This window comes from Dermacentor andersoni, chromosome 8, assembly GCF_023375885.2.
Source record: "Dermacentor andersoni chromosome 8, qqDerAnde1_hic_scaffold, whole genome shotgun sequence".
NCBI classification, from domain to species: domain Eukaryota; kingdom Metazoa; phylum Arthropoda; class Arachnida; order Ixodida; family Ixodidae; genus Dermacentor; species Dermacentor andersoni.
The window spans coordinates 68,454,023-68,481,943 of NC_092821.1; the positions used below are offsets into that span (position 1 = coordinate 68,454,023).

Sequence of the window (27,921 nt, forward strand, 5' to 3'; positions counted from 1 at the left end):
TTATTCAGAAGACAAGCACCAGAAGAGAAAAGGAACTGTTCAACGAGACGACCTCGCGCGTCTGTACGAGAGTCGCCCCACAGGCAGCTGTGCGCATTGAAATCGCCAAGAACAACATAAGGTTCTGGCAATTCGTCTATAAATGACTGAAATTCATGTTTGTTTAATTTGTAGTGTGGGGGTACGTAAAGCGAGCAAATGGTGACGAGTTTATTAAGGAAAACAGCTCGAACCGCCACTGCCTCAAGGGCCGTTCGTAGCTGTAAACGTTGGCACGCTACGCTTTTTTGAATTATAATTGCGACACCGCCCGATGATGCGACAGCATCATCGCGATCTTTCCGAAAAGTAACATATTGTCGAAGAAAGTTTGTGTATTTTGATTTTAAGTGTGTTTCCTGTAAACACAGCACTTTTGGATTATGTTTGTGGATGAGTTCTTGCAAATCATCAAGGTTTGTAAGGAGACCTCTAATGTTCCATTGAATGATTTGTGTATCCATATTTAAAATAAATTGGTGCTGTGTTTACGGAAACGGACGGGATGCCTTAGATTACAGAACCCTTTCGAGGCCCTGTAATAGGGGTTTTGTTCTTTCTGGAGCGTTCGAGGGAGCCTCGCCGCTCCTTAGGCGCTTGGTGCGCCTTGAGGATGGGTGTAGTGTCCATTGCCTCTTGTGAGGCGCCGGACACGTGCTCTTGCGAGCGGGAAGATTTCAGAGGGAGTCCCGCCTTGGAGGGCAAGACCCCTGCGCCCACCAGCCCGGAGGTCGATGGGGCTCCCAGAGGGATTTGGCTACGCCGGCCGTTGCCAGCGCAGGAAGGAACCTCGGAAGTTGAGGCAGCCTCGGCTGCGCCCTCCTTCGGGGTCGATGGTTCCTTCTCCTCGGTTGACGGAGCAGCGCTAGCTGCAACCGTCGCGGGGGCAGATTGCGTGACTGCCGACTCACTGCTTGTGGGTCGGACAGCCGCCGGAGGCCGTTGTGACGCTGCCCCCTGACGCGCCACTTCGGCAAAGCTTTTCTTTGGCAGGTATGCAACCCGCCTGCGTGCCTCCTTAAATGAGATATTTTCTTTCACTTTGATCGTTACGATTTCTTTTTCTTTCTTCCAGGATGGGCACGACCGCGAGTACGCGGCGTGCTCCCCATCACAGTTTACACAGTGGAGAGTGTTTGCACAAGCTTCAGTGGCGTGTTCAAGGGCACTGCATTTGGCGCATGTTTGGCGGCCTCGGCAGCTCTGCGAGCTGTGGCCAAAACGCTGGCATTTGAAGCATCTTAGGGGATTTGGCACATATGGCCTGACACGGAGCTTGATGTACCCGGCCTCTACAGACTCGGGCAGAATACTTGAACCGAATGTGAGTATCAGGTGCTTTGTTTGAATTTCTTTTCCATCCCTTCTTATCTTAATTCTTCTGACATTGACAACGTTCTGCTCACTGAAGCCCTCCAAGAGTTCAGCCTCTGTCAGCTGGAGCAAATCGTCATCAGACACAACGCCGCGGGTGGTGTTCAGAGTGCGGTGAGGAGTTACTGTCAATGGAACATCCCCAAATGACAATAGACTGGGCAACTTATCGTATTGTTTCTGATCATGCAGTTCTAACAGGAGATCACCACTTGCCAGCCTTGATACCTTGTAGCCTGGACCAAGGACATCTGTTAAGGACTTGGAAACTAGAAAAGGGGAGATATTTCGCACTTGTTTATCGGATTTTTCAGAGTGGATGACATGGTACCGTGGGAAGTTCGGTCTTTGACGACCAAAGAACTGGAATACATCTTCGGTGCGCCCTCTTTTGTGAGGGCGATCAGGAATTGGAGGAAAGGAACTTGCCATAGAAAAATGTAGTTTTCGGCAATAACGCCAGCCACCCACCATGGAGCCCTACGAGGGGACGCTACAGGGACTGTATGAACAGGTCCTGTAAACGCCAGCTGTACGTCATCACTATAACCAAATATGAGATAACCTAGGTTGGTTATTCACACAAGGTTAACCCTTGCTGCCTGGAAAAATTGGAAGTGAGCGGAAGCTAGGAGAAGACAGGAAAGATGGAAAGTGAGGGAAAGACGAAGGTTGGAGGGAGAGCGAGAGAAAGGAAAAGGCAACTACCGATTTCCCCCGGGTGGGTCAGTCCGGGGGTGCCGTCTACGTGAAGCAGAGGCCAAAGAGGTGTGTTGCCTCCGCCGGGGGGCCTTAACGGTCCGAACACCCGGCATCGGCTCAACCCCCAGGATCCCCCTTTCCCCGGACACGGCTAAGCCGCGCACGGCTACGCGCGGGAGGGTCCAACCCTCGAGTGCTCGGGTACGTGGTGTCGCAACGCACCAAACGCCTGCTTGCGCAGACGCCCCTGCGGGGTTCGTGAAGTGAAGAAATGTACTTCGAATGGTGGATGTGGCATGGCTGTAAATAGGCCTAAAATCAGTCGCTCTGGATTGCGCAAAATAAATAAGTGTTAAAACAATGACGATGACCAGAGATGTGAACTATGGAACTGTCATGTTACACGCGGATGATGAAACAAAACATGTAGTGAACGCAGCACTGATGTCTCACCAGGGCCCTTGAACGCAAGGGCTTGGAGACACGTGCTATGCTAATGTAACAAACGCAGCAGGAGCCTCTGCTAAGAGGCCGTACTACGTAACACTTGGTCTGATAATGTGCAATGTTTGAATGTCATTTAAATAATTTAAAACTGATGTGGTGTTGAATAACGGGTTCGAGCCGAGAAACTGTGCAGGATGTAATGGGATATGGTGTTGATACGCCAAGGGAAAGTGCTTTTTTCTCTCACATTCTGTTTCCCTACATTCCACGAGGACGTGGATGACCGTTAGTCTCTTACCACATCTACCACATGTAGGAGGTTCCTCACCAGTCAGCAAGAAGTTGTGTGTACTGTATGTGTGCCCTATTCTTAGTCGACAGAACGCGACATCAGTCTCTCGTAATTTTGCTATATATGGGGCGGTGCCTAAATGTGGCCTGATTAAATGAAGTTTATTCGAGGTTTGCGAGTCCCACAAGTGTTGCCAATAATCTCTTAATTTTTTGCGAATAAAAGGTCTTAAGTCTATGGCGGGGACACCTATTGAACAGTTAAAACCTTTTCTTGCTGTGGATGTGGCGATTTCGTCAGCGAGCACATTACCCTCAATACCTCTGTGCCCTGGCACCCAGCATATAATGAGACGTTGATTACACCCATAGACAGCACACAAGAGCGTATAAAGGTCATTAATTACAGGGTTCTTGTGCTTTTTAAGCGATACTAACGCCTTAACAACGCTCAGAGAGTCGGTATATATAATTGACTTTCCTAGTTTTAGTTGTTTTATGTGTTTTACAGCTGATAATAATGCATAGGCCTCCGCCGTAAAGGTACTTGTCTGCGCATGCAAGATGCCAGAGTCGGAGAAGGACGGACCAACTGCTGCATAAGAGACGCCGGCTTGTGACTTAGATGCATCGCTGTAATACTCCGGGCAGCAATACTTCGACCGAAGTTCACGGAAGTGCATTCGAATGTGCATCTCAGAAGCATGCTTACTGACTTCAATAAACGACATGTCACATTCCGGGAGCTGCCACTGCCACGGCGGTGACAGCTTCGCTGAATGCATTAGATGGTGTTCTACAAGTGGGACAGACATTTCTTCACTAAGATTCCTTATACGGAGCGAGAAGGGCTGCCTGACTGTACGCCGATTATTAAAAAGTGTGGCACAGGAAACATCATTTACAATTGTGTAACAAGGGTGTTCAGGATTCGAGTTTACTTTGAGAAAATATGTAAAGCTGGAATATGACCTCTGTAGACGAAGTGACCACTCGTTTGATTCTACATAGAGACTTTCTACAGGGCTTGTCCTGAAAGCACCGGTCGCTAGGCGGATACCTAGGTGGTGCACAGGGTCTAGGATTTTTAGGGCGCTCGGTGTTGCAGAATGATAGATTATAGCACCACAGTCACGACGAGAACGCACAAGGCTCCTGTACAAGTTTAGGAGACATTTTCGATCACTTCCCCAGGTTGTGCGAGACAGAATTTTTAAAATATTCATCGTTTTCAAACATCTTGCCTTCAAATATTTGAGATGGGGGATAAAAGTAAGCTTGGAATCTAGAATTACTCCCAGGAATTTGTGTTCAGTGCTAACAGATAGTTGCTCTTGATTGATGGTGAGTTTTGGCACTAGTGTTATGCCTCTTCTGCTTGAAAAGAGTATACACGTACTTTTGCGGCAATTTATTTTAAAGCCATTTGCATCCGCCCATTTAGATAATTTGTTTAATGTGAGCTGTATCTGTCGCTCGCAGATCGCAATGTTACATGATTTAAAACCTATCTGTATGTCATCGACATATACAGAATAAAACATTGTGCGTGGTATGACTGTATACAGGGAGTTCATCTTTACAATAAACAGTGTGCAACTAAGCACACCCCCTTGCGGCACCCCAGTCTCCTGAGTGAATGTTCTAGATAAAGCGTTGCCCACTCTCACACGAAACGTGCGGTTGGATAAGTAGCTTTTGACTGTGTTTAACATATTTCCTCGGACCCCCATCGCGGAAAGATCTCGCAATATACCGAAGCGCCATGTCGTATCGTATGCTTTCTCTAAGTCTAAGAATACCGAGAGTAAGAACTGCTTATGTATAAACGCATCTCTGATGTTCGCCTCGATGCGGACGAGGTGGTCTGTTGTCGATCTACCTTCTCGGAACCCACACTGGAAGGGGTCTAGTGTCTTGTTATTTTCTAGGAAAGAGATTAAGCGCCGATTAATCATTTTTTCATACAGCTTGCACAGACAGCTTGTTAGCGCTATTGGCCTGTAGCTGCTGGCTAAGGACGGGTCTTTGCCTTGTTTAAGGATCGGGATGACTATGGCTTCTTTCCATGAGGACGGAATACACCCAGCCGCCCACATGGCATTGAAAAGAGATAGGAGTGTTTTCAGTGCTTCTGGGTGGAGGTATTTAATCATTTCATACATAATGCGGTCGCCACCTGGCGCCGAGTTTTTGCAACAAGCGAGAGACGCCTTTAGTTCCGCTAAGTTAAATGGACGATTGTAAGCTTCATTCGAGGAGTCTTTGTGATTAAGAGGCTGTCTCTCTGCACATTCTTTTAACCTCAGGAAAGATTCTGTGTAGTGCGATGCACTTGAAACATATTCAAAGTGTTCACCTAGACAATCCGCCTGAGCCTCCAGGCTATCACCGTGGGTGCTAACCAAGGGTAGAGGATGCGCCTGCCGGCCTATTAATTTCTTCACTCTTGTCCAGACTTTCGCCTCGTCCGTGTAGGAATTTATGCCAGAGATGTATTTCTCCCAGCTCTCCCTTTTAGCACGTCGACGTGTTCTTCTACCCTGCGCCTTTATTTGTTTAAAATTAATCAAGTTTTCGGCGGTTGGAAAGTCGCGAAGTCGTCCCCAAGCTTTGTTCTGGTTTTTCCGTGCTTTTTTACATTCTTCGTTCCACCATGGGATACGACGCTTATTCTACATTCCATTAGTTTCGCGAATGCATTTTCTCGCAGCCTCAATTATAAGGCATGTGATATACACCACAGCATCGTCTATATTGAAAGAATCGATTTCATCCCGGATTGTATATGTTAGTTCGCGGAAAGGTTCCCAGTTAGCCGACTCGATCTTCCACCGGGGAGCATGTGGCAAGGATTCATCTTGTTTGGTCAAGTTTAATATAACTGGAAAGTGGTCGCTTCCAAAGGGGTTCTTCAAAACGGACCACTCAAGGTACGGCATTAGTGTACTCGACACTATGCTTAAATCTATCGAGGAGTATGTATTATGTGCCACACTGTGGTACGTCGGCTCCTTTTTATTAAGTATACATGCTCCTGAGGAAAAAACAAAGTTTTCAATTAGACGACCTCTCGCATCGCAACGAGAGTCTCCCCACAAGCTGTTGTGTGCGTTTAAATCTCCGACAACTATGTACGGCTCGGGAAGTTCATCTATGTAGTTTTGAAATTCGCTTTTATTAAGTTGATAATTTGGAGGAATGTATACGGAGCTGATAGTGACCAGCTTATCAAACAACACCCCTCGGATAGCAACTGCCTCTAGGGGCGTACGAAGTTCTACTTCCCGGCAAGCAACACCTCTGTCTACAATGATTGCAACACCGCCGGATGAGACGAGGGTGTCATCGCGGTCTTTACGAAATATAGCATATTGTCGAAGGAAATTTGTTTGCGTATGTTTGAGGTGTGTTTCCTGAACACACAGCACTTTTGGAGTATACTTGTATAGGAGTTCTTTGATATCATCAAGATTGTGCAGCAGACCTCTGACATTCCAGTGTATTATTTGCGTATCCATATTGAATGTGGTTTATGTGCTGTGTGTTTAAGAAAGACGAGTTACCTCACGGAGCCCTTTGAGGGCGCCAAGATACGGTGCTTTTCTTTTTGGGAGCTATTGCGAGAATCTCGCCGCTCCTTAGGCGCTGGCGGCGCCGTCTGGCTGGTTGTGTCCATCACCTCGGAAGAGGTGCTGGACAGGCGCTCTTGCGAGCGCTGCGTTCGAGAAGAAGGCCTCGTCCCTGTAGGCGAGACCTTTGAGGCCACCTGCTCGAAGGTAGATGGACCCTTCTGCTGGGTTGGCGTAGCAGCGCTAGCTGCAGCCGCCGGGGGGGGGGGGGGGGCGGGAGGCGTCACTGCCGACTCACTGGGTGTGGGTCGGACAGTCGCCGGAGGCCGTTGTGGCGCTGCCCCCTGACGCGCCACATCGGCAAAGCTGCTCTTGGGCAGGTAGGAAACCCGCCTGCGCGCTTCTTTAAATGAAATATTCTCTTTAACTTTTATCGTCACGATTTCTTTTTCTTTTTTCCATGACGGGCACGAGCGTGAGTATGCGGCGTGCTCGCCATCATAGTTGACACAGCGTAGAGCGCTTTCGCAATTTTCAGAAGTATGGTCTCCGCCACTACATTTAGCACATGTCTGCCGGCCTCGGCAGTTCTGGGAACTGTGTCCGAAACGCTGGCATTTAAAGCATCGAAGAGGATTTGGGACATACGGTCTGACACGTAGCTTTACATAGCCTGCCTCGATTGTCTCGGGCAGGATGCTTGAGCCAAAAGTGAGTATAATATGCTTTGTCTTGATTTCCTTACCGTCACGCCTTAGCATAATTCGCTTGACATTGATAACATTCTGTTCGGTCCAGCCTTCCATCAATTCGGCTTCTGTCAGCTCCATTAGATCATCATCAGAGACAACACCACGGCTCGTATTCATAGTTCGGTGCGGGGATATAGTGACTGGAATTTCTCCAAATTTAACTAGATTAGGAAGGCTTTCATGTTGCTTCGCATCGCGGAGTTCCAGAAGGAGATCTCCACTAGCCATCTTTGATGCCTTGTAACCTGCACCAAGTGCTTCGGTAAGACATTTTGACACAAGAAAAAGTGAAATCATTCTCATCGTCTTTTCAGGTTTGTCTGAATGGATGACGTGGAATCGGGGAAAGCTTTGTAGTCTGTTGCCAAAAAACTTAAAGACATCTTCGGTGCGCCCTCGTTTCTGAGGGCGATCAGGAAGTTTAGGGAAAGGAGTTTCCATGAGAATATACAAAAATTCGGCAACAGCGCCGACCACCCACCACGGAGCCCAACGAGGGGACGCGGCAGAGCTTGCATGCAAGTCTGCACGACGCCAGTCGTACGCCGCCACTATAACCAAATATGGTGTACCCAAGGTTGGATAGCCACACAGGGTTAACCCTTGCCGCCAAGAAGAAGGAAGTAAATAGAAAAGAGAAGAAGACAGGAAAGGTGGAATGTAAGGGAAATACGAAGGTTGTGGGAAGAGAGAAACAGGAAAAGGCGACTGCCGACTTCCTCCAGGCGGGTCAGTCTGGAGGTGCCGTCTATGTGAAGCCGAGGCCGAAGAGGTGTGTTGCCTCCGCCGGGGGGCCTTAAAGGTCCAAACACCCAGCATCGGCTCAACCCCCAGGATCCCCTTTTCCCCAGACACGGCTAAGCCGCGCACGGCTACACGCGGGAGGGTCCAACCCTCGTGTGCTCGGGTCCGTGGTGTCGCAACACACCAAACGCCTGCTGACGCAGACGCCCCTGCGGGGCATCTATGAAGGACTGAAATTCATGTTTAGTTAAATTGTAATGTGGGGGTATATAAAGCGAGCAAATGGTGATACGTTTGTTTAGCAGAATAACTCGCACCGCCACTGCTTCAAGGGGCGTTCGTAGCCCCTCGTTCGTAGCTGTAAGAGTTGACAGGCTATACTTTTATGAGTGACAATCGCAACACCACCCGATGATGCGACGGCATCATCGTGATCTTTGCGAAACGTAACATACGTTCGGAGAAAGTTTGTGTGTTTGGATTTTAAGTGTGTTTCCTGTAAACACAGCACTTTTGGATTATGCTTGTGGATGAGTTCTTGCAAATCATCAAGGTTTCTAAGGGGATCTCTGATGTACCATTGGATGATTTGTGTATCCATATTTAAAGTAAATTGGTGCTGTGGTTACGGAAACGAAAGGGATGCCTTAGATTACAGAGCCCTTTCGAGGCCCTGTAATAGGGGTTTTGCTCTTTCTGAAGCGTTCGAGCGAGTGTCGACGCTCCTTAGGCGTTTGGTGCGCCTTGAGGACAGGTGTAGTGTCCATTGCCTCGTGTGAGACGCCGGAGAAGCGCTCTTGCGAGCGAGAGGTTTTCCGAGAGAGTCCTGCCCCGGAAGGCAAGACCCCTGCGCCCACCAGCCCGGAGGTCGATGGGGCTCCCTGAGAGATTTGGCTGCGCTGGCCGTTGCCAGCGCTGGAAGGGGCCTCGGAGGTTGGGGCAGCCTCGGCTGCGCCCACCTTCGGGGTCGATGGCCCCGTCTGCTGGGTTGGTGGAGCAGCGCTAGCTGCAACCGCCGCGGGGGCAGATGGCGTAGCTGCCGACTCACTGCTTGTGGGTCGGACAGCCGCCGGAGGCCGTTGTGACGCTGCCCCCTGACGCACCACATCGGCAAAGGCTTTCTTGGGCAGGTACGATATCCGCCTACGTGCCTCCTTGAAACTTATATTTTCCTTTACCTTAACTGTTACAATTTCCTTTTCCTTTTTCCAGGATGGGCACGACCGCGAGTACGCGGCGTGCTCCTCATCACAGTTTACACAGTGGAGAGCATTCTCACAAGCTTCAGATGTGTGTTCGTGGGCACTACATTTAGCACAAGTTTGGCGGCTGTGGCCAAAGCGCTGGCATTTGAAACAACGGAGTGGGTTGGGCACGTACAGCCTAACACGGAGCTTGATGTACTCGGCCTCGATTGACTCGGGCAAGATACTTGATCCAAAAGTAATTATTAGGTGCTTCGTCTGAATCTCTTTACCATCCCGCCTCATCTTAATTCTTCTGACATTGATCACATTTTGTTCGCTAAAGCCCTCCAGGAGTTCCGCTTCAGTCAGCTCAAGCAAATCATCATCTGACACAACACCACGGGTGGTGTTCATTGTACGGTGCGGGGTTACTGTTATGGGGGTCTCCCCAAATGACAGTAGTTGCGGTAGTTCCTCATATTGTTTTACATCGCGGAGCATCAAGAGGAGGTCGCCGCTTGCCATCGTCGACACCTTGTAACCTGGACCAAAAACATCAGTCAGGGACTTTGAAACAAGGAATGGTGAAATGTTTCGCACTGCTTTGTTTGGCTTTTCAGAATGAATAACGTGGAAGCGGGGAAATTTCTGGGTTTGGCGTCCAAAAAACTTGAAGACATCTTCGGTGCGCCCTCGTTTCTGAGGGCGATCACTAAGGGAGGGGAAAGAAGTTTCCATGAATATGTATACATTCGGCAACAGCGCCGACCGCCCACCACGGAGCCCGAGGGGACGCTGCAGAGCTTGCATACAAGTCTGCACGACCCCAGTCGTACGCCGTCACTATAACCGAATATGGTGTACCCAAGGTTGGATAGCCACACAGGGTTAACCCTTGCCGCCAAGAAGAAGGAAGTAAATAGAAGAGAGAAGGAGACAGGAAAGGTGGAAAGTAAGGGAAAGACGAAGGTTGTAGGAAGAGAGAGACAGGAAAAGGCGACTGCCGATTTCCTCCAGGTGGGTCAGTCTGGAGGTGCCGTCTATGTGAAGCCGAGGCCGAAGAGGTGTGTTGTCTCCGCCGGGGGGCCTTAAAGGTCCAAACACCCAGCATCGGCTCAACCCCCAGGATCCCCTTTTCCCCAGACAGGGCTAAGCCGAGCAAGGCTACACGCGGGAGGGTCCAACCCTCGTGTGCTCGGGTACGTGGTGTCGCCACACACCAAACGCCTGCTGACACAGACGCCCCTGCGGGGAGAGTAAGTCAGTATTTATCAATCCCGCTTTCAAAGACGGATGCTAAAGCTTTGCATATTTTGCTTTGCTTTGCAACTGTAGAAATGCCCGACAAAATTTCCTGTACCCTTACTTAAGCCTTTGGGTACCATCACGACTGCGCCAAAGTGATGTCGCCCGTTTACAGAGGCAATTCTTGGGTGTGGCGTCCACCAATGCATGCGGCAGCCGCATATAAATGGCCGACACCACGGCCTGTGACCACTGCGGTGAAAAGGAAACCATCAGTCATATTCTATGCTAGTGTCCGTAGTATTGAGCTCAGAGGATTCTGTCCGCAGCATTCTGGACGACGGTAAGTGCCGACCACTTACCGTTGTGCTCAATAAGTCTGACGAACTAGCTATTTCAGAAGACATAACCCTCCTACATGAAAGTGAGTCAATATCTTATCAGAAAAAATGTCAAAGAACTGTGCTTCTCGCGATCTGGACGCCTATTATAGTTACTGATTTATTTTTCTCCTTTTCTACTCTTATACCTTCTTCGTAACCCTTTTTCGCCGACTCACGTGCAGAGTATCAAACTGGAGACTGGGGTCTGGTTAACCTCCTTGCCTTTCCCCTCTCTGTTTCTGGCTGTCTCTCTAATTTAAGTAACGTTCGTCTGTCAGACTGTCTTTGCAACAAATTAATTTAAAACAAGGTCGGGCTTTCGATAGAGCGAGTGCACGTAAAGTGCGCAATATCGTTCCCGCTGTTTTTAAAACGCAGCATAAATAATAGAAAACAGAGAAGTAATATGCGTAAAATCCCTTCTGCCACGCCTTCACTTCTGTCCAAATTGTGTTAATTATTATTTTCTCGAGAACTGTTTATCTGCTGAGAGATCTTGATATTGCCGCCAGCATTACGAGAAGAAAAAAACGGCCGTGGCTTAGCTTGGTTAAGCCTGGTGATTGCGAAGCAATAGTGTGTAGCCGAGCTGCATACTGGGCACGCCGCTTAGTAAGTCGTTCTTCTCGTTCTTCTTCCGTCTCCGTAGCTCGCTGATGCTTCCTCTTTCCATTCTGCCGAGCTGCCTTGTTCGAGAGTTAGGCCGCCTTCAAGAGTGGAACGCGATAGCGTTATCGCACCCCGTTCGCACCGCCTACTCAAACGCGCTACGACAGCCAAACGTCGCGATCGGCAAAGATAGCCGGGCCCCGACGCGCCATGAAGGCGGACGCGATCATGGGGCGAGTGGTGCGCCACGTGTCGGGGCAGCTCCGTACATTGCGAGGAGGATGTCTTCTGTGTTTGCCCCAAGATGGCTCTGCGTGTGCGCAGAGCGCACAAGAAATGTAATGGAAATGATGTGTGGTGTTTTGTGGCGCAAGGGCCAGGTTTGGCCAAAGAGCGCCATGACAAGTGGTAGTGTTAACGATGTATTATGGAAGATGTGACTTGGCTGTAAAGTGGCCTAAAAATAGTCGCTGTAAAGTGCGTAAAATATACGTGCAATAAAATTATGGCGATGTCTAATGATGAATACAATGAACATTAAAATCCATCGAAGAATGATGCATTGTTTAAAATATGCGAGATGTTAAATTGTTAACAGCACTACTGCCTCGCCAGAGCCCTTGAACCACAAGGGCCTAGAGGCATGTGCTATTCAGAGTAATTATCACAGCGGCATCCTCTGAAGAGAGGAAGCGCTACGAACGTGTGGGGCTAATGACATGCAATACAACATCTTTCAAAAAACCTAAGACGGCGTCGGTGTCAAAGAGTGGTTCTGGGCCAAGTAACATAACAGGATGAAGGGGGATGTGTTGCCGGAATGCTAAGAGAAAATGTTTCCTTCTTTCAGATTCGGCTTCCCGACACTCCAGTAGGACATGGAGGACGGTCAGCCTCTCCCCGCATCTACCACAGGTTGGAGGCTCGTTTCCCGTGAGTAAAAAGTTATGTGTGCCAAAAGTGTGTCCTATTCTTAGACGGCAGAATAGGACATCTGTCCTGCGGGATTTTGTTACAGGAGGCCAGAAACCTAATTGTGGCTTTATTACATGCAGTTTATTATTTATTTCTTCGTCCCACATACGTTGCAAGTGGTTTCGTAGTTTCCTTCTTAGGAAAGGCTTCAGGTCTGTGACAGGGACCGAAGCAGCAGGATTAACTGCATGCAATGAAATTGATGTGGCCATCTGATCGGCTAGAACGTTTCCCTCGATGCCCCTATGTCCAGGCACCCAGCATATGATCACATGTTAGTTAGATATATATGCTTTGCACAGTGCGGAGTAGAGTTCATTAAATACTGGATTTTTATGATTACAGAAAGACATCAAGGCCTTCACAACACTGAGGGAGTCCGTATATATAATTGATTTCTGGAGTTGTGATTTATTTATATGCTTTACGGCCGACAGCAGTGCGTAGGCCTCAGCCGTAAAGATACTAGTTTCCGGATGCAGTGCGTCGGATTTCCAGAAGGATGGACCGACGGCTGCATAGGACCCCCCATCGTGTGACTTTGATGCGTCTGTGTAGAACTCCGTGCAGGAGTATTTGTGCTGGAGTTCCCGGAAATGCATCTGGATTTCAATCTCTGGAGCATGCTTTGTGACTTCCACGAAAGATATATCGCATTGTATGAGCTGCCACTCCCAAGGAGGTAGCAGCTTGGCTGGATGCATTAGGCGACGCTCGAGGAGTGGAACGTGCATTTCTTCACTAAGCTCCCTCACACGCAGCGAGAAAGGCTGTCTTACGGAGGGACGATTGCGAAAGAGTGTAGCATATGTCATGTCATTAATGGTATTAAAACAGGGATGTTGAGGATTTTAGTGGACTTTCAGAAAATATGTTTGGCTGATGTATGTTCTCTGGATATGAAGTGACCACTCATTCGATTCTGCATATAAACTTTGTATGGGACTCGTTCTGAAAGCACCAGTGGCCAGCCGGATTCCTAGATGGTGGACAGGCTCCAGCATCTTTAGCGCGCTCGGGGAGGCAGAGTTATATACTACAGCACCATAATCTAATCGAGACCGAATTAGGCTCTTGTATAGGTTCATTAAACACTTCCTGTCACTACCCCATGTAGTCTGGGATAGAAGTTTCATTAAGTTCATTGTTTTTAGACATTTTTCTTTCAGATATTTAATGTGTGGAATGAAAGTGAGTCTGTAGTCAAGTATGATACCTAGGAATTTGTGCTCTTTGCTGATAGGTATTCGTTGTCCACACAGTTCTAAGGAAGGATCAGGAATAGGCCTCTCTTTCTTGTAAAAAGAACACAAGAGCTTTTGTTAGGGTTGATCTTAAATCCATTCTTGTCTGCCCACATTGAGACTTTGTTCAGGCCATGCTGTACCTGTCTCTCGCACACTGCGAGGTTACAGGATTTGAAAGCTATTTGAATGTCGTCCACGTAGACAGAATAAAAGATTGCCGGTGGTAATGAAGCGCGAAGCGTGTTCATCTTCACGATGAAGAGTGTGCAGCTGAGCACGCCTCCTTGGGGTACACCCGTTTCTTGCGTAAAAGGACGCGAAAGTACATTACCGACTTTTACCCGGAATGTACGACTTTCTATGTAGCTTTCTATAAGGTTTAGCATATAACCATGGATGCCCATTTCTGACAAGTCTCTTAAGATTCCGTGACGCCACGTCGTATCATACGCCTGCTCCATATCAAGGAATATGGATAACAAAAACTGTTTGTGTACAAATGCGTCCCGAATATTTGCTTCTACACGTACAAGATGGTCAGTTGTGGAGCGCCCTTCTCGGAAGCCGCACTGATAAGGATCAAGCATTTTGCTCTGTTCAAGGAAATGAATGAGTCGCCGATTTATCATTTTTTCAAACACCTTACAAATGCAACTTGTGAGGGCTATCGGACGGTAACTTGCCACTGAGGAAGGGTCTTTGCCTTGTTTCAAAACAGGGACCACAATGGCTTCCTTCCACGCGGTTGGAAGGTACCCTGCATTCCAGATGGTGTTGAAAAGTGTGAGTAGTGTAACTTGCGTATCATTGTGTAAGTATTTGAGCATTTCATACATGACTCTATCAGATCCTGGTGCGGAGCTCTTGCATGCGCTCAGGGCAGCTCTCAATTCCGCAATACTAAATGGACGGTTGTAAGGCTCATTCTCTCGACATTTTCTTGTTAATGGCTTACGTTCTTCTATTTGCTTATATTTCAGGAAGGATTGCGAATAATGATTTGAACTTGATACGCTCTCAAAGTGCTCCCCAAGTGAGTCTGCCTGATCTTGCAGTGTATCGCCCTGTGTATTTACCAGAGGAAGTGAATATGTTTGTCGCCCTATAATTCTATTTACCTTGTTCCATACTTTGGCCTCATCTGTATAAGAGTTTATACTCGATAAAAACTTCTCCCAACTTTCTCTTCTAACCTGTCGGCGGGTTCTCCTGCCTCGGGACTTTACTTTCTTAAAGTTGACAAGATTTTCTGCAGTGGGCGAAGCGCGTAGCAACCCCCACGCTTTGTTCTGATTCCTACGTGCGATTCTGCATTCATCGTTCCACCACGGGACATGCCGTTTGCATGCCGAGCCACCCACTTCACGTATGCATTTACATGCGGCATCTATTATGAAGGCTGTGAAGTACTCCACAGCAGCGTCGATTTCTAAAGAAGACATGTCATCCCATGATATACTAGTTAAGTTTCGGAATTCCTCCCAGTCTGCTGTGTCAATCTTCCACCTAGAAGTCTGTGGTGGATATTCATTTTCTTTAAGTGTTCTTAATAGTATGGGGAAGTGGTCGCTTCCGTAGGGATTATTCGTAACTTCCCATTCGAGTTCGGGCAGTATAGACGGGGAAACTATGCTCAGATCTATTGAAGAAAAGGTTCTGTTTGCAAGAGAGTAATATGTAGGTTCTTTCTTATTGAGAAGGCACGCTCCAGAAGAAGAAAGGAACTGTTCAACAAGACGACCTCGCGCGTCTGTACGAGAGTCGCCCTACAGGGAGCTGTGCGCATTGAAATCGCCAAGAACAACATAAGGTTCTGGCAGTTCGTCTATAAATGACTGAAATTCATGTTTGTTTAACTTGTAGTGTGGGGATACGTAAAGCGAGCAAATGGTGACGAGTTTATTAAGGAGAACAGCTCGAACCGCCACGGCCTCAAGGGCCGTTCGTAGCTGTAAACGTTGACAGGCTACGCTTTTTTGAATTATAATTGCAACACCGCCCGATCATGCGACAGCATCATCGCGATCTTTCCGAAAAGTAACATATTGTCTAAGAAAGTTTGTGTATTTTGATTTTAAGTGTGTTTCCTGTAAACACAGCACTTCTGGATTGTGTGCATGGATGAGTTCTTGCACATCATCAAGATTCCTAAGAAGACCTCTGACATTCCATTGAATGATTTGTGTATCCATATTTCAAGAAATATAGGTGCTGTGTTTACGGAAACGGAAGGGATGCCTTACATTACAGAGTCCTTTCGAGGCCCTGTAATAGGTGTTTTGTTCTTTCTGAAGCGTTCGAGCGATTCTCGACGCTCCTTAGGCGTTTGGTGCGCCTTGGGGACAGGTGTGGTGTCCATTGCCTCCTGTGAGACGCCGGACAAGCGCTCTTGCGAGCGAGAGGTTTTCCTAGAGAGTCCTGCCCCGGAAGGCAAGACCCCTGCGCCCACCAGCCCGGAGGTCGATGGGGCTCCCTGAGGGATTTGGCTGCGCTGGCCGTTGCCAGCGCTGGAAGGGGCCTCGGAGGTTGGGGCAGCCTCGGCTGCGCCCACCTTCGGGGTCGATGGCCCCGTCTGCTGGGTTGGCGGAGCAGCGCTAGCTGCAACCGCCGCGGGGGCAGATGGCGTAGCTGCCGACTCACTGCCTGTGGGTCGGACAGTTGCTGGAGGCCGTTGTGACGCTGCCCCCTTACGCGCCACTTCGGCAAAGCTGCTCTTAGGCAGGTGTGACACCCGCCTACGTGCCTCTTTGAAAGATCTGTTTTCTTTGACTTTGATTGTCACAATCTCCTTTTCTCTTTTCCAGGACGGGCATGAGCGCGAATATGCGGGATGCTCGCCATCACAGTTGACACAATGTGGAGTTTTCTGGCATGTTTCGGAAGAATGTTCATTGTCACTGCACTTGGCACATGTCAGCCGGCCTCGACAGTTCTGTGAACTGTGGCCGAACCTTTGGCACTTAAAGCACCTAAGAGGATTGGGCACGTATGGCCTAACACGTAGTTTGATATAGCCGGCCTCGATGGACTCGGGGAGGACACTTGAACCGAAAGTGAGTATCAGGTGTTTCGTATTGATCTCTTTACCGTCTCGCCTGATCTTAATTCGCTTAACATTTATGACATTCTGTTCACTGAAGCCCTCCAAGAGTTCAGCTTCAGTGAGCTCTAGCATGTCATCGTCCGAGACAACGCCACGGGTGGTGTTCATGGTTCGGTGCGGAGTAACTGTTATTTGGGCCTCCCCAAATGAGACAAGTTTCGGCAGTTTCTCGTACTGCTTCTTATCGTGGAGCTCCAAGAGAAGATCACTACTTGTCATTCTCGACGCCTTATGTCCTGTTCCAAAAACTTCAGTTAATGACTTCGAAACAAGGAACGGTGAAATGTTTAACGCTTACCTTATTTAAACGCTTGCCTTATTCAAGAAATGATGCCCTTTTTGTTAGCTTGGTGAAACTTCCGGCAATAAAGAAAAAAAAAGAACTCGTGGCTGAGTGGTAGCGTCTCCGTTTCACACTGCGGAGACACTGGTTCGATCCCCACCCCAGCCCAGCTTAAAAGATGTTTTTTATTTATGAAATGACGTTATTTATGTGACGTCACTCTAGGTCACGTGGTGTGACGTCACGCAGCTAGGTCACGCTAAAGGTCAATGGTGCCTACCACCGCCTCGCCACGGAACGGGCTGAAGTGCGACCTAAAGTAGTATTGCTTCGCAATAAAAGACGACCGACATATCCCAACTGCGTAGCCGCCACACCACGAGCGTCAAGCAAAGCGCCGCAAGGCAACGCTCGGCCGGTGCTGACAGGCCGGCGGCTCGTTCGCGAGAATCGGACGATTGGCACGCGACAGGAGGCGACTAAGAGGAGAACGACGTTCGAAGCAGCGAAGCTCGAGGGACGTTTTGTTGTTGCTGTTGAGTATTCAGTCGGGTTTTGTTGACGGGCACAGGTTCGCCCAGAATAAATTAGTTTTCCTAGAAACGGCTGTTGTAACTGTTGGTTACATATCTGGTGGAGGTGCGGGGTATGATTCCAAGCCCCACACAGGCCAGGGAAGGTAGCCCGGATCCCCGAAGTTTGGATCCAACGGAATTAACGCCTGTCCACCAACGCACGAGCCGCCGCATAAGAGGTGAGGCCCCCGAGTTTGGTCCTCTCGCCGATTCACCAAGAGCAGCGGCGGCAGTCAGTCTAAGTACCAGTGCGATGGCTACCCAAGTAATCCCTCCTCACGTCGTCGTTGACTCACCTCGGACGCCAGAATCCTTTCCCGGAGACACATTCGAGGATGCCGAGGACTGGCTGGAAAACTTCGAGCGTGTCGCCAGGTGTAACGGTTGGGACGAGACACGGTATGTGTACTTCGCGCTGTGTACTGTATGAAGCCCACGGTATGTGTACTTCGCGCTGGAGGAATCTGCACGCACGTGGTTTCAAAACCACGAAGCGTCGTTATCATCGTGGAACGACTTCCGACGAGAGCTGTTAGCTACGTACCCGAGCACAGACCGCAGAGAGAGGGCAGAGGCCGCTCTTCAGGCGAGGAACCAGCGGAACAACGAAAGTGTCACCATGTACATTGAAGACATGACCCACCTCTTCCGCCAAGCCGACCCGACCCAAACATGGCTGAGGACAAGAAATTGCGGCACCTAATGCGCGGTGTGAAAAAGGAACTCTTTGCCGGCCTGGTTCGTAATCCGCCCCGCACTGTAGCCGAATTTCCATCAGAGGCGACGACGATGGAGAAGACGCTGCAGCAGCGTGCGAGGCAGCACAACAGAGATGTATGCGTCGCATCATTTGACGTTGGGTCAGGAGCCCTCCCCAACAACATGGACATCCTACGCGAAATGGTGAGGTCCGTCGTCAGGGAAGAGCAGCAGAAACTGCAGCTGGCCCAAAGCCATCCTACGGTGTCCTCACTTGCTGATGTCATACGCGAAAAAGTCTGGCAAATAATTTGTGAGCCTGAGCCTCAGGTACGGCCCCACGCACAGCCAGAGCGTCAGCCGCGGATACCGTACGCCCAAGCTTTACGTCAGGACCTAGGACGCGCCGACTTTGGACGAACGGCCACAATACCCCAGGTACTTCCTCGCAATGTGCAGCCCATGCGAGAAGACAGCCCACGTAAAAGCGATGTATGGTGCACAGCAGACCGGCGTCCCCTCTGCTACCACTATGGAGAGGCTGGTCACCTATACCGGGAATGCCAGTATCGCCGAGTAGGACTGCGTGGCTTCTCTGTGAATGCGCCTTGCCCTCGAAACGGTGAGCGCCCTTATGAGATTGAGGCATTTTTATCTACGCGCCGAACTGTTCGGAACCCCCAGCAACACGAACCTCGATCAGCAGCGCCTATGCGTTATAGGTCGCCCAGTCCTCGTCCCGCTTCCATTTCACCGAGGCGTCGCTCCCAAAGTCCGCGAAGGGAAAACTAGAGCCAGCGACCTGTGGAGGCAAGGCCGCTGACACTTGGAACACCGAAGGCCCTCCATCGCCAATCCGACAAGACGACGGCAGTGACGAAACGACGGACAAGTGCAGTGATGACGGACGCCGTTACTTCTGAGTTGCGCGTCATATCGACGACTTCGAAGTGACTGCGTTGATAGACACTGGTGCAGACTATTCAGTTATTAGCCGTGTACTCGCCTGAAAATTGAAAAAGGTTTTGACCCATTGGACCGGAGATTCCAATACGTAAAGCGGGGGGACACTTAGTCGACCCCGTAGGAATGTGCACAGCAAGAATCAGAATTAGAGGCTTTACATACGTCAGCAGCTTTATTGTTCTCCCTGAGTGTTCCCGTGATCTGATACTGGGCATGGACTTTTTGCGAACGAATGGCGCAATTCTCGACTTGCAAGAATCACGCGTGTTGTTTTCCACAGAAAATGCTGTTACCATTTCTGATACAGAACAGCCACATATTTCCTCTCTCCGTATTGTGGATGAAGACGTTACGGTGCCGGCACGGTGCAGTATGACTGTCATTGTAAGGAGCGACGTATTTCGTGACTATGAGGGACTTGCAGACGGAAATATCGGGCTGCTACTGGAAAAAGCAAATATGCGTGGCAAGAGGCCTAGTTTACCTGCGCAACGGATATGCGGACGTCTTTTTGACTAACCTTGGCAATGAGGCACAACAAGTGGCGAAGGGAACAGCCATAGCGTCTCTTCATGACTATGCACAATTTGCGGATGTGTCAACCCTCGATGCAGCATCACCAGCTTCTGCCACCTTAGTGTCCTTACGTCTATCGACATTGACCGAGAGCTGTCATCACTGCAAAGAGAGGAGATTGTGAACTTGGTCACAGAGTTTGCAGAACGCTTTTCGACTTCATCGAAAGTCCGTCGTACTCCCGTCGCAAAACACCGCATTGTGGTCGAAGAAGCTGCAAGACCAATTCGCCAACACCCGTACCGAGTAGCTCCAAAGGAAAGAGAAGCGATAAGAAGTCATGTACAGGAAATGCTCAAGGACGATGTAATACAGCCATCCAATAGTCCGTGGGCATCTCCAGTAGTCCTAGTCAAAAAGAAGGATAACACCCTACGATTTTGTGTTGACTACAGGAAACTCAACCTCGTCACGAAGCGGGACGTTTATCCACTCCCCGCATCGACGACACCTTGGAAAAACTACGCAATGCTTACTTCTTCTCTTCTCTGGATCTCAAAAGCGGATACTGGCAGATAGAAGTGGACGGGCGAGATCGCGAAAAAACGGCATTTGTGACACCGGATGGTTTATACGAGTTTAAGGTGCTTCCATTTGGTCTGTGTTCGGCGCCAGCCACATTCCAGCGGATGATGGACACTGTTCTCTCCAGACTGAAATGGCAGTCGTGCCTCGTCTACCTTGATGATGTGGTGGTCTTCTCCACTACATTAGAGCAGCACGTGCAGCGACTGAGAGCAGTTCTGGATGCTATTCGCACGGCGGGATTGACCATAAAACCTGGAAAATGCCACTTCGGCTTTCGCGAGCTCCGCTTTCTCGGACACATTGTCAGTGCTGAAGGCGTCCGCCCCGATCCTGAGAAGATCACTGCAGTAGAAATGTTTTCGAAGCCAAGAGAGAAAAAAAGCTATTAGACGTTTCCTGGGACTGTGTGCCTCCTACAGGCGTTTCGTAGAAAATTTTTCTAAAATTGCCGAACCACTCACGCGACTGACAAAAGAAGATGTCCCTTTTGTGTGGGAGAAAAAACAAGAAGACGCCTTCTCTGAACTACGACGGCGTTTGCAGAGTCCTCCTATACTTGCCCATTTTGATGAAAATGCCGAAACGGACATCCACACCGACGCGAGTAACGATGGTCTCGGTGCCATACTTATTCAGTGGCAGAATGGCGAAGAAAAAGTCATTGCGTACGCAAGCCGTACCTTATCGAAAGCCGAGACAAATTACTCGGATACAGAAAAGGAATGCCTGGCGGTTATATGGGTCATCAGTAAGTTCCGGCCATACTTATATGGCAGACCGTTTCGAGCCATCAGCGACCATCACTCATTGTGTTGGGTGGCGAACCTCAAGGACCCTTCTGGAAGACTCGCTAGATGGAGTTTGCGTCTACAGGAGCATGACATCACGGTCATTTACAAGTTCGGTCTCAAGCACAATGATGCTGATTGCTTATCACGCGCACCAATCGAGGCTACGTCACCTGAATTCGAGCAAGATTTCCCATTTCTTGGGGCTGTGAATACGACGGAAATGGCTCATCATCAGCGTACTGATCCGGAATCACTCCTGCTCATCGAGTACCTGGAGGGTCGACAAGTGAAAGTGCCTCGAGTTTTCGTTCGCGGATTGCGTTCGTATGTCCTCCGGAACAACGTCCTCTACAAACGAAACTTCGAGCACAGTGGTGAGACGTTTCTACTTCTCGTACCATCATCGCTGCGAGCTGAGATCTTAGAAGCTTGCCATGATGACCCTGCAGCTGGCCACTTAGGCGTTAGTAGGACTCTGGCGAGAATCCGCCAGAAATATTACTGGCCGAAGTTTATGAATTCAGTGCAGCACTATGTCAAATAGTGCCGAGATTGTCAAAGACGAAAAACACCGCCATTCAAACCAGCAGGTTTTCTGCAACCGATACAGCCACCAACAGCGCCATTTGAACAAATAGGAGTGGATTTACTTGGACCATTTGCCGTTTCAACCTCAGGAAAGCGGTGGATTGTGGTAGCAACCGCTTATCTGACCCGGTATGCTGAGATCTCTTCTCTTACAAAAGGAACCGCCATTGAAGTGGCTCAGTTTGTCGTCACACACATAGTATTACGACGTGGCGCACCTAATGTACTCATAACAGACAAAGGAACAGCTTTTGTGGCCCGTTTGATGCAGTCTGTTATGAAACTAACCCATACTGCTCATAGAAAAAACCACAGCGTACCATCCACAAACAAACGGCCTGACTGAACGGCTCAATAGAACGCTCGCTGACATGATCTCAATGTACGCAGACGTCGAGCATCGTACATGGGACAGTATTCTACCATATGCCACCTTTGCGTATAAAATTGCAGTACAAGAAACGACACATTTCACGCCATCTGAACTTGTTTACGGTCGGACAGTAACAACAACACTAGACGCGATGTTATCTGTAGACAACAGCACCGAAGACGACCCTGACGTTACTGAGTACATAGAGAGGGCAGAAGAAGCACGGCAGTTCGCAAGGCACCGTATCATACAAGAGCAATACGTCGACGCAAACAGGTACAACCTAGGGCGAAGAGAGGTACAGTACAACCCCGGAGACAAAGTTTGGGTATGGACGCCTATACGTACGCCCGGTCTTTCGGATAAGTTACTGTGCCGTTACTTTGGCCCCTACAAAGTACTTCGCCGGTTAAGTCGCTTAAATTACGAGGTAACTCCTGAAGGCCAAGTCCTGCTCCACACGATGCAGGACTCGCCCAGAGGTCGTACACGTAGTACGAATGAAGCCATACTATGAAAGGCATTGATTAACAGAAGTTGCACATACGATCAAGCCTAGCACCGGCCATCCTCTGACCACTGTCCTTTTAAACCAGTTGGCCCCTCTAGGCCTTTCCTACGCATCGGGACGATGCTTCTTCGGAGGGGGCGAATGCCGCCAGCATTGCGAGAAGAAGAAGACGACCGACATATCCCAACTGCGTAGCCGCCACACCGCGAGCGTCAAGCAAAGCGCCGCCAGGCAACGCTCGGCCAGTGCTGACAGGCCGGTGGCTCGTGCGCGAGAATCGGACGATTGGCACGCGACAGGAGGCGACAAAGAGGAGAAGAACGTTCGAAGGAGCGAAGCTCGAGGGACGTTTTGTTGTTGCTGTTGAGTATTCTGTCGGGTTTTGTTGACGGGCACAGGTTCGCCCAGAATAAATTAGTTTTCCTAGAAACGGCTGTTGTAACTGTTGGTTACAATATTTTGTCGACGACTATAATCGTGAATTTCACTCCTCCGACTTCATTCGTATAAAACATACGTTTTCACTCCAGTACGGGTATTCACGCCACACTGCTTCATAGCAAATAGCACGAGTAAAGCTTGATAGCCGTGGGCCTTACATGTTGTCGATACGTTTAGTAGTAGTTGGGGATTTTCTGGTGCAGTGGCACCTTAAGCCATAATGAGCCAAACTCATGCTATAGCTGTTACATGTTAGTTCATAAAAATACGCAATGGTAAGGTTCGATAGGGGCCCAAACCGTTCACGTGTGAAAAAAGTGTTTTCTTATATTCAGGGTCTTCCACACGAAAAACCAGAGACCCGACGGCTGATTTTTATGGGCATGTGCCATGCAGGTGCCCGGGCAGCTAAAGTTTACATCACACCGAAGTTATACGTATGGAGATGATGCTGTGGCTCTCACTAATGCTAGAAATCTTCAATTTTTTCGTACACGGATGTTTAACTTGACCTTAGGACATCGATCTTTCTCAGATATTCTAAGATGTTTTCGAGTGAAACTAAAGGGCCATCACAAATGCTGTCGATACAACCTCAACAACATCAAACGTTGATAAAAGCACAGGACATAGAAAATCAAATGAGACCATTCTACTCACTTGCAGTGCCTTAACAGTCGTCTTGGCGAGGCTGCGATCATTTGCTAATATTTCCTGTGTGTCACCGCCCGTGCCGAGCTGATCGCTGCCATGTAATGAACCTCCGCAGAGACTCGGTCGCAGAGACACTAAGGGCGGAGGAAACGAGAAATTCCTGCACGTCTTGAGGAAGTACTTGCCTTTCCGATAATCAAATATCTGGGCTAAAAAATTTAGGCGAGCCTGGGCTTTTCGGCCACTGCGCGCGTGCAACTGGGCATGCGACACTAGGAAAAGTTTGCTTCAGCTGCGAGGTTTTTCTTTCGGGGAACCCGTATGGTTTTCCTTTGAAGCAATTGCTACGATTGGGCGGATGTCTCATTTCCCCTTTATTAAATACTGCCCTCCACTTTGCGGGTTTCTGCAGAACTAATACGTCAAACACTTTCCTTTGCTTGGAGTTATCGATAAATTCAACTTCGCCCTGCCATCTGCTAGCCGTCTGGTTGGCACAGATGGCAGAGCGGCTGCCCCGGAAAGGCGCTGGTCTCGAGTTCGAGTCCCGGACCGGGACGAATTTTTCTTTAACTGCGAGGCTTTTCTTTCCAGGAACCCGTATGGGTTTCCTTTGTAGCAATTGCTACGATTGGGTGGATGTCTAATTTACCCTTTATTATAGGTATGTGAGTGAACACTCTTGACCAAAGCTCCAGAATGGGTATGTTCCACTCAGTAGATGCCCGTATAGACAAGCAGAATACGATACACGAAGTGAATTCGGCAATAGACAACGGACAACGTGAGCTACATAGAAGTGAAAAAGTTAGCATGTAAAGCAGCCGAGTGTGGAGAAAGAAGTGAAATGAGCGGAACAGGACTACGGCGAGCATAGAGTAAGGAGCGTTGAGCGGCACAGAAGCGAAGGAGATGTCGGTAACGGAAAAATGATGCTGATGTGTATGTTTTAATGGAGCAAGGGCCAGGTCAGGTCAAAGAGTGCAGGCAGCTGACAGCGAGGCCAGAATGTAGCAAGAGCGACGAAGGGTACGTGCAGGTGTATCGTTACTCTATAGTGGCCTAAATGCATTCGCTGTAATGTGCGTAAAATTTCCATATACAATAAAACTAACCGCGAAAGCGTAACCAGGTCCACAATGAAAAAAGTATTCTCTGAAAGGGTGATGGAGCAAGACATGTCGGTGACAGGAACACTAATGCTTAACCACGGCCTTTGAAAGAAAAGCTCGGCAGGCACGTGTTCTGCAAACATGCTCTAGCAGTAGCATCAGCCTCCCTCCAGAGGCTGCTGCTACTGCGAATTTAGGGTGCTGTTAACTTCCAATGTACCGATATCTTGAAGACATTTTATAACTAAATTGTGGGCAAAAAATGCTTCTATATACAGATGCTTCTAGATATATTCGAACCAACTGTATAATGAGTAATGTGTTGGTTGCACGTGTCATCCTATACTGACTAAAAAGCTTCTAAGTGTGTGCGTTAGAATCAATACTAGCACTATAACGTACCGCTTTCTTTCCTAGTACATTTTTTGTTATTGTAGGAGTGTGTATGGTGTTTCCCCGGACAAACAAAAAAATAGTTCAGGTCTCATAAAAGCAGTTAGCTATAGATAAATTCTTTTACTGATGCAGCAAGATAGGAGCAACAATTTGCTATCACGTCAACACATTTACATAAACAAAAACATGAAGCGGACATTTCCAGCTCCTGTTCGGTTTAAACAGCGGTCCAAGTGTTTTTACCTATCTGTAATTTATATACCTGAATTATAGAACTTCATGACAGTTTCCCATGAGAAAGAACCTGCAGCACAAGCTATGTCTAAAAAACTTGTATGCGAAAAGGTTGTTGGGCTCGATGCAGTGAGTTTCCCTATTGTATTATGAGTAACTGGGATAAGGTACTGATTTCTGCTGCCTTAAAAGCAGGCTACGACCACACATATCTTTCGGTTGGTCAGTAATAGTTGCTTGATTAACACAGAGAAACAAGGATGTTGCCGTGATGCCTCCTCGAAGAACCACTGTGACTTCAGCTTAACATCTCGAAGCGTGTTTTGCAGTTGCTACACAGTAGTGTCATTCTGCATGTTCGTATCAGCGGCTACGGTGGCCTCGAAAAGTTAGCTTAGTGATTTCCGGTGAGAATGGTTTTGTCAAGCGGCATGCTACCTTTATTCCAAATATGCGCACGGCCATTCGAAAATTCCCGGCTAAACTGATCCTGTAGGAAGCCGCTTCTCGCCTTCTTTTCAAAGAAATGCCCAACTATTGTCACATATCTAATGAGAAGTAAAAATTGTCGAGTCGGCGGCTTCAAAGAATTCTTTAAAGGATGAACAGTGTTCTTGTCCTTCTTATCCTTCCTAAGCCTTCCGAGTTTATCGAAAGTTCCCGACATTTGCGGCGCATTCCTGGAATTTCCTCCTTATTCTTCTCATAACAAATATGAGTGGCGACATGCATCAAATGCGACGCCACCTGTTAAGCAAGGAAACACGTCGTTTAAAGTTTTTTTTCATTACAATTATTTTTTTCATATTAGTATGTGGCAGCTCAGCCTTCCACGGTGCTGAAGTTTTATTTTTCAAGCTGCATAATGCACATTAATCGCACAATATTAGTCGATAATGTCAGGCTATATTGAATATCAGCATGCATGCCGCACAAGTGTCTTCCGAAGCTCTCTCAGTACACTTTCTTTTAGAAACAGTAATGTAGGCCTCAAAAACGTCGAAGATATGGTTATATTTTTCCTAGTATGTGCGTACGTATACAGGAGCCACCGTTACGCGGAGCAGTAGTTTTTGTGAACACTGCTTTGCTTTTCATTGGACCTCACGAGGAAGAATGGAGGAATACATACGTGCCAAAACTGCTACCAGTATTATGAAGCCTTCCAGGTAAGCGCTCATAACAAGCCTTCGATATATATATGCCTCGAACTTACGCTCCTGCAAACACGAGAATGAATTCGCTATAGAAAAATATCCCGTGAATGTCGACGAGCAGCCATGAATTGTTATTGCGATTGCGCGGCGAAAGTCTGGCAGTATAAGCCGCTGCAAGCAGTTCGGCCACGAACAGGACTAATTGTCGCAAACAGCGAAATCAGCACAAAAATGAAAATGACTAACAATAAAAAGACGGTAAGTATCAAAAATTAGGGCCCAGTCCACTCTGAGAAAGTAGAATGCCAGCGAAGCTGTCATTCTGCCCCCAATTTAGCCCCCAATCCATGGTGTGAACGTGGTTGGGCAGCAATTCCAAAGGAGTGCACGAAACAAAACACGTTTATAATTTACGACTGAGCACACTTCTTAGTTAATTAGCTTAATGAAACTTAAAGAAAAGGACTAGAGTTTCATCCTAGCAGACAAACATGGAGCCCATGTATTGACAGCAGGCGGGAATTCCAGAACTTTTACAACTTCACTGGTAACTGCGTGTTTATGAAGAGTAAATGAAAGTCGGCGTAACGACAGAGTCGTCTTAGCGGCCAATTGTCATATAATTTTCTGGGATTGTTTTGATGAAAGAAGAGCTACGAAAGGTACGCGCACACATTTTCGTATCACGTCTGTTATTAGCATTTCTATGCCTACCCAACGATAATCTTGTCCGTTACGTAAGAGAATCAATGGCATGGCTCCATATGCAAGCAAAAAAATTATTATAGAGTCAACTGATTTTGAATATGGTGCCTATTCATAGCTAATCTACTGAATATGCATATCCAAGTGATGAAACATATACGCTTTTGCACACAATGAAGCAATTTTGCATTTAATTCGGGGGCAGAATTTCTGCACACGTAGATTTCCTGACGGACACGAAAGACCTACGGAACCCTAGCCACAAAGAGCTTCGCCGTAAAACTGTGCTGCAGCTGTCATGCATAAATAGAGACTCGTCGTTCACACCCAGAATTATTGCGAGCGAAGCTATCTGCATAGATAACGTCTTGACAGAGGTCCAAGCTATGTGAGCTACGCGAGGATGGTTGCAAATATAGGTGGCGCTGTATCATGCCAAACATTATTCGCAAGACTTATACTGACATTACCGCACCGAAAATCACCACAACAAAGAGGATAGTGGTGTAGCGTCAATTTCAGGGTAACTTTCGACTTCCGCACAACGTACAGATCTTCCCATCTTGTCTACTGCGATCTACAAGAACTTTTCCCATATTTTTTATCACAGAAAGAATAAAAAAGTACGCATAAGTCGTTTTGCCACATTGATTTTGCTTACT

General features: G+C 48.2%; 1 protein-coding gene across 4 annotated transcripts in view; it reads right to left on the reverse strand.

Moving 5' to 3' along the window:
* Nucleotides 1-26,614, reverse strand: part of LOC126538882 (pancreatic lipase-related protein 2-like) — a 65,555-nt gene extending 38,941 nt beyond the window's left edge. For all 4 annotated transcript variants that reach the window (XM_072284017.1, XM_072284018.1, XM_072284019.1 and 1 more), the window contains exons 1-2: nt 26,530-26,614; nt 23,662-23,789 (exon numbers count right to left, since the gene is read on the reverse strand). In XM_072284017.1, the coding sequence (XP_072140118.1) occupies nt 23,662-23,789; nt 26,530-26,578 (177 nt within the window). In that variant the 5' untranslated portion in view covers nt 26,579-26,614. The remainder of the gene's footprint in view (nt 1-23,661; nt 23,790-26,529) is intronic.
* Nucleotides 26,615-27,921: the final 1,307 nt, after the last annotated feature.